The sequence below is a fragment of the Camelina sativa genome, chromosome 4 (assembly GCF_000633955.1).
Source record: "Camelina sativa cultivar DH55 chromosome 4, Cs, whole genome shotgun sequence".
NCBI classification, from domain to species: domain Eukaryota; kingdom Viridiplantae; phylum Streptophyta; class Magnoliopsida; order Brassicales; family Brassicaceae; genus Camelina; species Camelina sativa.
In genome coordinates this window covers 205,933-216,713 of record NC_025688.1, presented here as the reverse complement: position 1 = coordinate 216,713, position 10,781 = coordinate 205,933, and the positions used below count along the sequence as shown (strand labels likewise).

General features: G+C 41.4%; 4 protein-coding genes and 1 pseudogene across 7 annotated transcripts in view; 1 reads left to right on the top strand and 4 right to left on the bottom strand.

The window, feature by feature from the left end:
- The window catches only part of LOC104783409 (origin of replication complex subunit 4-like), a 4,819-nt gene extending 1,429 nt beyond the window's left edge, over positions 1-3,390 (bottom strand). The window contains exons 1-15 of the mRNA XM_010508568.2: positions 3,216-3,390; positions 3,017-3,107; positions 2,882-2,938; positions 2,746-2,793; positions 2,613-2,663; positions 2,481-2,524; positions 2,314-2,377; positions 2,085-2,171; positions 1,830-1,921; positions 1,654-1,735; positions 1,439-1,524; positions 1,255-1,364; positions 1,091-1,183; positions 949-1,013; positions 830-882 (exon numbers count right to left, since the gene is read on the bottom strand). Coding sequence (XP_010506870.1) covers positions 830-882; positions 949-1,013; positions 1,091-1,183; positions 1,255-1,364; positions 1,439-1,524; positions 1,654-1,735; positions 1,830-1,921; positions 2,085-2,171; positions 2,314-2,377; positions 2,481-2,524; positions 2,613-2,663; positions 2,746-2,793; positions 2,882-2,938; positions 3,017-3,107; positions 3,216-3,331 — 1,139 coding nt within the window. The 5' untranslated portion in view covers positions 3,332-3,390. The remainder of the gene's footprint in view (positions 1-829; positions 883-948; positions 1,014-1,090; positions 1,184-1,254; positions 1,365-1,438; positions 1,525-1,653; positions 1,736-1,829; positions 1,922-2,084; positions 2,172-2,313; positions 2,378-2,480; positions 2,525-2,612; positions 2,664-2,745; positions 2,794-2,881; positions 2,939-3,016; positions 3,108-3,215) is intronic.
- LOC104779410 (sec-independent protein translocase protein TATC, chloroplastic) lies at positions 3,527-5,152 on the top strand. The gene is made up of 4 exons (XM_010503763.2): positions 3,527-3,882; positions 4,012-4,289; positions 4,404-4,694; positions 4,782-5,152. The coding sequence occupies exons 1-4, from the start codon at positions 3,627-3,629 to the stop codon at positions 4,989-4,991; spliced, it is 1,035 nt and encodes a 344-aa protein (XP_010502065.1). The 5' UTR covers positions 3,527-3,626; the 3' UTR covers positions 4,992-5,152.
- On the bottom strand, positions 5,349-7,186 carry LOC104779407 (CAX-interacting protein 4). Of its 4 annotated transcripts, none has more exons than XM_010503758.2 (3): positions 7,066-7,186; positions 6,723-6,794; positions 5,349-6,333 (listed from the first exon to the last, which is right to left on the bottom strand). In XM_010503758.2, exon 3 carries the CDS (start codon positions 6,306-6,308, stop codon positions 5,544-5,546), a length of 765 nt encoding a protein of 254 aa, XP_010502060.1. In that variant the 5' UTR covers positions 6,309-6,333; positions 6,723-6,794; positions 7,066-7,186; the 3' UTR covers positions 5,349-5,543. The 4 variants fall into 4 exon arrangements, with proteins under 4 accessions (XP_010502060.1, XP_010502061.1, XP_010502058.1 ...); XM_010503759.2 differs by having other exon boundaries at positions 6,723-6,770; XM_010503756.2 differs by having other exon boundaries at positions 5,349-6,367; positions 7,066-7,185.
- LOC104779405 lies at positions 7,960-9,991 on the bottom strand (annotated as a pseudogene).
- LOC104779406 overlaps positions 10,154-10,781 on the bottom strand; it is a 1,938-nt gene continuing 1,310 nt past the window's right edge. Inside the window, exon 2 of the mRNA XM_010503755.2 lies at positions 10,154-10,476. Coding sequence (XP_010502057.1) covers positions 10,390-10,476 — 87 coding nt within the window. The 3' untranslated portion in view covers positions 10,154-10,389. The remainder of the gene's footprint in view (positions 10,477-10,781) is intronic.

The window sequence follows — 10,781 nt, the reverse complement described above, 5'->3', positions numbered from 1 at the left end:
ACTTGGATTCGCCTACAAAGCGTCCTCACGCTGTAAATTTCTGCAGTTCGTGGAGGGAAGCTGGACTCCGATACGCTGTGACGCAACGCCGGAGCAAAGGCTTAGGCCGCTTGTCAGCTCTGGATGATAGTTCTGACGATTCACCAACGGAGTCCACCCCCGGCGCTGGCTCTGCTGTAGAAGACAGACCACCAGGTAATACGAGAGAAACTCTACTACCTTTCTTTGATTGCTTTTTTAAAAATCATATGTGTTGGTGTCAAGAGGTCACCCTCTTTTAAGTAGAGCTTCCCGGGTTGATTGATGGATTACATACATACACAGCTGTGTCCTTTGAGCAAGAAGATAGAGCAAGTCCGGTCTATGAGTTTCTCTATCCCCGTAAAGAGGAGCTCCCTGATGACAAAGAAATGACTATATTCGATCATCTCGAGGAGCTCCGGGAGAGGATATTTGTCTCGGTTTTGGCTGTGGGAGCTGCAATCTTGGGATGCTTCGCCTTCTCCAAAGATCTTATTGTCTTTCTTGAAGCTCCCGTCAAAACTCAGGGTGTGCGGTTTCTGCAGCTTGCTCCAGGCGAATTTTTCTTCACAACTTTAAAGGTCTTCTTCTTCAACTAGCTAATTTTAATTATCAGATAGACAGATAGATAGAGGCATCAAATGAACAAGAAAGATGATTTTTTTTGTTGTTGTTGTTGTTGTTTTGCGGTGCAGGTCTCGGGTTATTGCGGGCTTCTACTAGGGAGCCCAGTGATCCTGTATGAGATTATAGCTTTCGTCCTTCCCGGCCTGACCAAGGCTGAGAGAAGGTTTCTGGGGCCAATTGNACTCTATTCTCTGTGTAGCGTATAACTTGTCGCTCTCTTAGGTGCTCAAATGCCTGTCATGTCAACCATTTAGACCACCACATATAAACCATGGCATCTCATGAGAGCTGTAAACATACCCGTAGGCAGACATTTTGTGCGTAGTAGTCCGAGGTTTGAAAAGACTCGTGTATCGTCTTATACTCTGGAACACATGAAATCTCAAATCATTTTCGTAGTAGTGCAACCTGCATTTTCTCTTAAGCCAAACTTACAGATTACCTTTCATCACACTAATGATGTTGTATGCGCTTTGCTCCTTCACTTCTAGTCTCCTCATACATACCAGGAGATAAAGCTCCAGTATGGAACAATCTGCTCAACAAAGATAATGTCAATTGATGTTCCCTAGGAAAATGTAGAAGCAACACCGCAGCTTATCATACCTCTAACGGCTTCCAACTTTGGTTGCCTTTGCATACTTGAAAGTGCTGCTTTGAAGTTCTCAAGAGAGAGGAGGCCAGATTCCAAATTCATTAAAGAAACAGCGCGGAATCTAACATCAAGAGATAGACTCAACACAGAGGAAATGACATCTTAAGGAAACATCTCACTAACCGAAGAACTTACATAAACTTCAGCAAACTGTTCACGGTAGAATTGGCATTAAATAATGTCCTGAGTATGTCTTTAAATCTCGTGTCTGATGTTATATTCTGCACAGAAGGTGTTTTTATTTTTATTTTTTTTGAAATTGGTACAAGTATCAGTTCTTCAGAAGAAGAATTAACCATCACAGAAAAGCTAAGAGTGTCACAGTACTAATTGGGAGTGGATATTAAAACCTTAATCTTTTCATTGAACCGAGAAACATATCCGTTGGGGAAGCTTGAGTCTGCTGGTAGAGAGAGCAGGTGTTCCAACAAACTAGATATATAGTTTCGATTAGTTAAATAAGTTCATTGGAAAAATAGCTGACGGCTAATAAGTAATAACAGAAAAGAAGCTGGCTGCTCATTACCCGTCAAATTCTTCCCTGGATGGAGGAAGAAACAATATTTTTCTGTGTGAAAAGCGAGATCTCACTCTTTTCTCCAGAAGTTGGTCAGCGTCCTGTGGTGAGAGATATTATAAGATTTTGAACCAGAGTACAGTTAACAACAACCAAAGTCAGCTGTCATCAAACAAAAACAATATACAGTTGTAGAATGATAAATGTAAAAAGAAACAATTTGTAAAACCCAAAACATGTATATCTATATAGGCATGCTCATACCAATCGAGAACTGAGACCGATGACAACAGCTTGTGATGTTACAGATTGCATAGCATCCAGCAAACTGTATAGCAACCGCTGCTTTCCCTAGATATTATAACCAGGTAATAAATAGGGTGAGTGGATAGAAAACACCAGTGTCCAATTCCTTTGTATATCAAGACAAAGATCATAGGGAAAACGAGTACGAATACAATTAGCAAGCTATAAGAAAATCAGGAATTCTTGCCTGTGCAAACATGTCAAATTCATCAAGCACAAAGATGATCGTCTTATGTGCTAGTCCACATTCCCTGAAATACCACCTCTATCAGTTTCGTCTGCGTTAAATATCAACATAGCAAAAAAAAGAAAGAAAAAAAGGCTCATTTATGTCAAGGTAAATAATAAACTCACCGCAACATGGCTACTATGAACTGTGAATTCTCATCCAATGATGCCTGGGAGAATCAGGCCAATTGAGGCATCGGCTAAACCAAGCTAAGAGGAGAAGAAGAAAAAGAACATTTGGAGAGAACAAAGGCATACCATTTTGGAGAAGAGCAGGTGGTGTTCCATGCACAACTGTCTGGCAATTTCCTGAAAAAATCAGTGTAAGTCGGTGAATATATAATAAAGGTGTACCCTTCCTTAAGGGATTGAGAATGCTAAGGGATCAGACCTTAAAAGCACAGTTATCATCACTATGCAAGAGACCATTCAGTCTGATCTGCATCACAATTTGAGATGGGTAGTGTAAGATACGATAAGATGGGATGAGATTAAAAAGAAAATGCGCTAAAAAAAATCACACATACCAGTGATACTGAATCAGGGAACTCCTCCAATAAATCACCAACAACGAGATCCAAGACCTGAAATCAACCCATTTAGAAGAAAAAAAAAATCCAAGAAGGGAGAGAGTAGAAGATGGTTTGAGGAGGGAGCCATACAGCAGCTTTTCCAGAGCCGCGAGGGCCGAGAAGCAAGATGGAATTGTTGCATCCCTCCGTGATAGAGGTTGATACAATGAACTTCAACTTACTGTGTGTTATAGACAAGACAAATTTGTGTATTAGGCACACCTAGGGCCCGTATATAATAATAATATATATAATCGAATTCGTTACCAAAGTGGTGAAGCAATCAGACCTGTAGTTGCTGTCTGACGAAGCGGAAAGAGGTCTGAAGACATAACTAGGATCGCAGAGTCTCCCGCGAATCAGATTTAGGGATTTCTCCGCCGCCGGAATAATCTCTTTGCCCATCGGGAACCCAACTTGGCGGGAAAATTACGCAGGCCAGCCCCCTCACTCACTCACTCAATCACGAAGGGGTGAATGAGAACTGTATGGGCCTTAATGGGCTATTTCCGACAATCAAGGGCCATGGTGGTATTCTCTCTAAACGAGGTCGTTTTACACGGTGTTAGCAAGTTTTGTGACGGAAGTGTTCAACAGAAAAAAAGGAAAATAAAGGATTGGGTTTTGGAAATATCAGATGTGGGCAACGAAACTCGACCGGAACCAATCGTTCCTTCTGTGAAGCTCTTGGATTCTAGAGATGGGCAGCACAAGCACCACCAGCTCTGCTCTAGTCCACCATTTCCGCCTCACCACTCGCAACTTGGATTCGCCTACAAAGCGTCCTCACGCTGTAAATTTCTGCAGTTCGTGGAGGGAAGCTGGACTCCGATACGCTGTGACGCAACGCCGGAGCAAAGGCTTAGGCCGCTTGTCAGCTCTGGATGATAGTTCTGACGATTCACCAACGGAGTCCACCCCCGGCGCTGGCTCTGCTGTAGAAGACAGACCACCAGGTAATACGAGAGAAACTCTACTACCTTTCTTTGATTGCTTTTTTAAAAATCATATGTGTTGGTGTCAAGAGGTCACCCTCTTTTAAGTAGAGCTTCCCGGGTTGATTGATGGATTACATACATACACAGCTGTGTCCTTTGAGCAAGAAGATAGAGCAAGTCCGGTCTATGAGTTTCTCTATCCCCGTAAAGAGGAGCTCCCTGATGACAAAGAAATGACTATATTCGATCATCTCGAGGAGCTCCGGGAGAGGATATTTGTCTCGGTTTTGGCTGTGGGAGCTGCAATCTTGGGATGCTTCGCCTTCTCCAAAGATCTTATTGTCTTTCTTGAAGCTCCCGTCAAAACTCAGGGTGTGCGGTTTCTGCAGCTTGCTCCAGGCGAATTTTTCTTCACAACTTTAAAGGTCTTCTTCTTCAACTAGCTAATTTTAATTATCAGATAGACAGATAGATAGAGGCATCAAATGAACAAGAAAGATGATTTTTTTTGTTGTTGTTGTTGTTGTTTTGCGGTGCAGGTCTCGGGTTATTGCGGGCTTCTACTAGGGAGCCCAGTGATCCTGTATGAGATTATAGCTTTCGTCCTTCCCGGCCTGACCAAGGCTGAGAGAAGGTTTCTGGGGCCAATTGTCTTTGGTTCCTCCTTGCTCTTCTATGCTGGACTTGCCTTCTCCTACTGGGTTTTAACCCCTGCAGCCTTGAATTTCTTTGTCAATTACGCTGAAGGTGTGGTTGAATCTCTGTGGTCTATCGACCAGTACTTCGAGTTTGTATTAGTGCTTATGTTCAGCACGGGCCTGTCTTTCCAGGTATGTGGCCGATGATAATATATATATACTTGGTTCTCAAACATTGCTTCAGCCATCTTCACCTGGAATTTTCCTGTTGGTTTACAGGTTCCAGTCATTCAGTTACTCCTGGGACAAGTAGGGGTGGTGTCAGGAGATCAAATGCTTTCAATTTGGAGATATGTGGTGGTAGGTGCGGTGGTTGCAGCAGCTGTAGTCACACCCTCGACAGACCCTGTCACTCAAATGCTCCTAGCTACACCGCTTCTAGGGCTCTACTTGGGTGGTGCATGGATGGTCAAGCTCACAGGTCGGTGAGAAACTTGGTTGTTCACTCATGTATCTTGTAGAGTATATTATTACACTTTCCATGCATTAGACCACAGTTTGTGATCCAAAAGTGTTTATCTTCTTTGGATGTACAAAATTTATAGACCTAAAAGAGCAACAAGGTTAAGGGGAGGGTCATATATCGTCAATTATATAATTCAAATTCTGGAGATCAAAGTCTAATCTTTTAGATGCTGCAATGGCTATGTGTGCTGCACTCCATGAAACATACAATACAAGTGATTCCATATTCAAAATAATGAAGAAAAATCAAACTGGACCCAGGACCTGCAGAGGGAAGTTCACAAGCCAACTTGATCAAAGATAATTTGCAACATGAGGAACTATCAAACCAAAAACCATTCTTGCGACAAATGTGAAACGAAAATCTAAGAACAGAGACAAAGTGCTACAATTGTAATTCAACAGAATATTCATCATCTTTGGGTCCCAGCATCTGGGTAGAAATCATGTGCTCGTTTAGTTACCACAACATCCAGATCTTATGACGTGAATTTAAAACAAATACAATTTCCATTTTCATTTGTCCAAGTTGTGCTCGCTTTTCTCATCTGATATCCTTCTTCCATCAGACTCGGATGCTGAATCTCTGTCATGTCTTTTATGCCTTCTCCTTCTTATTGCTCCATCGTCCTCACTTGAAGACTCTGCCCAACGATGCCTTCTCTTCCTACTTTTCCCACTATCTTCCGAGCCACTCGACCAAGCTGAACCTCTGATGTGCCTGTTATATTTGCCTCGCCTTCTTCTTCCACTGTCTTCCTCACCATCACTTGAAGTGACCACCTCACTGCGCCTGTGATGCTTTAAATGTCTTCTGTTTACATCTTCGGTATTGTCGACATCCCAAGTCTTTCTTGAGCTATGCCACTTGTGCCTCCTATGGTGCTTTATCTTCATCCTCAGCTCATCCTCTGACCCGTTTTTATACTCATCACTGCTATCATCGCTTGGATTCAAGGACCTTCGTTTCTGCCTCCTGGATTTCTTCTCTTTCATCCTATCACCGTCATCTGAATCAGAGTGTGCATGTCTCCGGTGCTTATGGTGAGATCTTCTAGACTTTCTTCTCACCTCAGAGCTACTATCACTTTCTGAGCTAGATTCAGACGCACCTCTTTGTTTTCTCTTACTGGCCTTTGACTTCTTTGCTTTGGTGTCCGAGTCCGCTTTAGCGTTGGCAGCTGCCTCTAGCTTCTGCTCCCATTTCAAAGGAGCTTCTTGCTTCTCTAGAACTCTTCGTTTCTTCTCCTCGACCATCTGGATGAACTTCTTGCAGTCCATTTGGATTGAAAATGCAACTGAAAATCTGCATTTTGGTATGAAGATAACCAAAAGTGCATCTCACAAAAGAGAAGAAAAAACAATGTTAGCTCTTCCATCAAACGAGCGGTTCATGAGCGCAATAAATAGAAGCCAAAGCACACAAGGAATAAACAAAACAAAAAAAAAACATACTTTACAGTAAGTTGCAGTTGTTGCTATTATATATTAGGGTAAAAGCGTTCCATCATACATAAAGGCTCTTGAATCAAACAGCTAAAAAATCAATCCAATAGGGACTAACTAAGTTTTGTTGATGATCTAGAAGGGATCAAAATTCCAGTTGTTGCTATTATAGGTTATTCCAACATGGCGAGCTGATAAGCTTTGAAACTAAAGCGATAAGCCTCACTAAATCTGAACCAAACTTCTTACCTGATGCGAGTGAGAGAGGTTATGATAAGCCAAAGAGGAGAGGCAGTCCTACAACAAAAACAGATTATGAATCTGCAAAAGAGGGGCAACTCATCATATTTTAGGGGCATAATATATATCACTAGAATCATCCAAACATCAGAAAGTATACGATAAAATAAGACTCTTGGCATGGAAGAGACGAAAAATAAGCGACCTAGAGACGAGAAAACAAATCCCTACGGATTTAGTGGATCGGAGAAATCGGAACACAGATCTTAAAGATCGATGATGATCCGTGAGTGGCAAAAAGTCAGATCTTGATTTAAACTAGGAGAATCTGAAAATCTGAGAGAGAGCTTACCTTAAAGGAAAGGAACAGATAGGGGAAGACGGACGGAGACGCTAGCTAGGGCTTCGCTTCTTTTTGAGAACAAAAGACGACGGTTCGGTTCGGTTCGTCTCGCGATTTTCTCTCTCGTGCTCTAAATATATTTATTTCTATACAGGTACACATATATATGGTTTGCGTGCCGTTTATGTACAAGACCAAAGCACAGCGTGCCGTTTTTGTTTATGTCTCCTGGGAAACAGGAGACCATTAAGGAGCAACCTCTCCTAATGAAATCATTGGAGATTTGGTCATTCTAAATGCTACTCCATATATACTCTTACTCCATCGTTGATGTTTGGGAATAAAACGATTCTTGATTTCAGAAATGTGTTGGATCGAGCTTACTGGCCTCGCATCCGTGGACTGATTCAAGAGGAAAAACTCGAGTCAGTGAACAAGACTGGTAAAGGAGTTGGAGACGACGGGTTCAAGAAACCGAAACTAGTGATTCTGTCGAGATACTGAATGAGAGTCTTTTGGTGGAACAAGCTGAGGAAATTGGATTCGTTGTCGAGGTTTTCAGACCGGATAAAACAACGGAGCTGGCAAAGATCTATAGATGTTTGAATCCAAGCAATGTGATGATCGGTGTACTTGGGGCTGCAATGACACATTTCCTTTTCTTGAAACCGAAAACAGTCTTTATACAGACTATAGCAAGCTAGCTGTCTCTCTTTCTCTAACATACTGAAAGTTTATGAGTTGCAAGTCATATAAAATTCACTGGAATTGCAGAAAAAAAAACGATAAAAGGAACATACAAGGACTTGTATCCTAATCTGTAACACCCAAGTGGTTTGCCAAGTCAAGGGACCTGAGAAACCTCTGCAGTCCTTAGATGATCTAAGGGGGATACAAGCAATCTCACTCAAAGAAGCTTTTGTCTTTCCATTTTTTTGTCTGAATCCTTTTACAAGATTCTCCCCTTAGTAAAAATACATAAGAGTCGTAGATATATACGTACATCAAAGTTACTTTGTATTGTGAATTTGTCGAAAGAATACAAGATTATTCAGTCTTTTGCAACATTTTATGGTAAGACAGGGAGGTCTATGGAACTGAAGGAAAAGAAACTGGCACGGCCCTGAGCGATATGACAAAACATTAATGGTACAGCTATGCGTTTTGGCAGCACTTTAATATCTTCTCTGCTTGGTGGAGAGTCCCTGTAAAAGAGGATGAACATATTGAGTAAGATGTGTAATGCAAAACTTGCTTCCATAGTTCCAACAAACGAAAGCCCTTACCCCGAGAAGCAAGCCACAAAGCTCTGTACACCAGGAGAAGACTTCTTGAACCGGCTATTCGGCAAATACACGTCATACACCGCTTTCCCATCACAGATCTGCATATCTCCCAAGAGTTTAGCTACAGTATCCTTGTCTTCAGGACATTCACCGGAACGAACTGTAAATGCAGCATCCTTTGACGTCCAAGAAACCCTATGCCTGCCTAGGATGTAACCAAGACCCTTAGTATCTATAAACCTCGTAGTTTTCCCAACAGCAACCGCTTTTTTCCTCTGCAACTTTCTCATACAAGTCCTTCAATGGGATCACAACATCATCTTCACTACCTAAGATCTGCAACTCTCCTATTTCACTCAAATACCTGCCACGAGAAGAAGAGAATCCTAAAAAGGAACAGACTTCATAATATGAATATTTCAGAAATCAAAGATCCATAAAACTTTAGTTTGCCACATACAAAGCCTCTTCTATGAAGCAATATGTCTTTCCACTACGAATGATTCCAGTAGTTGTCCAAAGTTTCCCCCTTTTAACCTCAACTTCAGCCATTCCTCATTCGGCAATCCAACGAGCCTTCGAAGATCCTACTCTACATGTTGCAAGCACCAATATAAAAGAGAAACTGAGCGTATGAACTGTTGACTTAGCAGTTTATGATGAGGGCTAGTAAAACGAAAAATTAGTCGCGGATTTTTATTCACCTGTGCTGTAACTTGGGCACTGAACCACCAGAATGAAACTCTTCGTCATCATCGTTTGGAAAATCAGCTTCGTTTTCGCTCGAAGAGGAAGCTTCCCAGTCTTTTTCCTCCATAAACAAGCCTCGATGGGGCAATTGGTGTACAGTTAAATTTGTTTCTTAGGTCGTGCTCGTACATACGCTCAGGCAAAGTCGCCTTAGTGCTTGAGTGTGTAAGCCGTTCAACATTGTTGAGTGACTTGTGAGAAGGTTTCCGGTGTATTACAAGGTAAAACTGACGGAAGCCCCTTTTAAGAAGGGCGCTCCGGAAGGACAATAAGACATACCAGGATATAGAAAGCTTTACTGAAAAAGGTTGTAAAGGAGAAAGATAAAAGACTCTAAAAGCCAAGCAAAAAGAATGACAACAAGGAGGTGGAGGCTGCTAAAAATGCTACAGATGTAATAACAGGTTACAAAAGCGAATAAGGAGGTGGAGGCTAAATTAGAAAATCACTTTCACAAGCTTTAGACTCCTTATTCTCTCTATCACATGCTTTTAGACACTTGCCAAGGATAAGATAATAACAGGCAAGTTACAATGGGAATAATTAAGGAGGTGGAGGCTTGATTAGAAACTCACTTTTCACAAGCTCTAGACACTTGCGATGGATTGCTACCAAATAGTCGATTGAGAGGTTGGTGGAACTGATCACGTATCTTCCGATATGTAATCCGAAAAGAACAGTGTCGGGTCATTTCAGTCGCATATTGACCAGGTAATTTAAGTATTCTAATACTGCTTTGCATATTGCGGTACCATCAAATGAATGGCAGACCATCCACTCTCGGATTGTAACCGAATCAAGAAAATCAATATTGAAAGCTATCTATTAACACCTGTCAATTCTGGAGCAGTTCACTTCAACTTAGCAGCGTGTGATGCACGAGTATTTGCATTTCGTCGAATTCAACCAAACAGGAGAAAGCGTATGTCAGAGTTTTTCAGAGCAAGCCTCACAAAAATCACTCAATATACTTGCTGTGTAGCTAGCGGATGATGAGTGCACATCTCTTTAATTGATAAATAGAAACGAATGCTCCTTAGATGGGCCAAGGGATTGCAGCGTGAGTAAATTACTGGGTGAGTAAATTTATCTTTGGTAAATAAACATTGTTACTTTTGCAAATTGAGCTTGTACAAACAAAAATTTCCCAAAGAAGCAGGGGAAGGATGGATCTCGTTCCAATTTCTTTACTTACCAGTTTTGGCTGGGATCTTTTAGTCTTTTTGCAACTCCTCGCAGGCTGGGAGTGGTCAGTAGAAGAAATATATAAAATATATATTTATGTTACAGTTTGGAATTAGACGCTGAGGCCATCAAAGCCACATTGTTTGTAAATGAGAGCTTGCTTTCTGGGACTAATGCCTATCCCGCAATTGACCGATACCTGCAATGCATCGGTCGTTTTTTCACATCAATATCATTAATCAATATCACAGGAAGGCGATGGCCGATGGATGGTTAATTATTTACAGCTCAATCAATATACATAGATGGATTATTATTATTATTTAGCTTTTTTTAGGTGGTGGCATACGCATACGTACGTGGATCCTAGAAAATATCAAAAGTGAAGGAGAAGCAAAGGCGAAAAGCAAAGCAGAGTGGGGACAGAGAGCACGACTAGTGGTGTAAGGAATCTATTAACTTAACAACTTCTTTTCTTTTTGACAAAAAAAAAAAAAAAAAAAA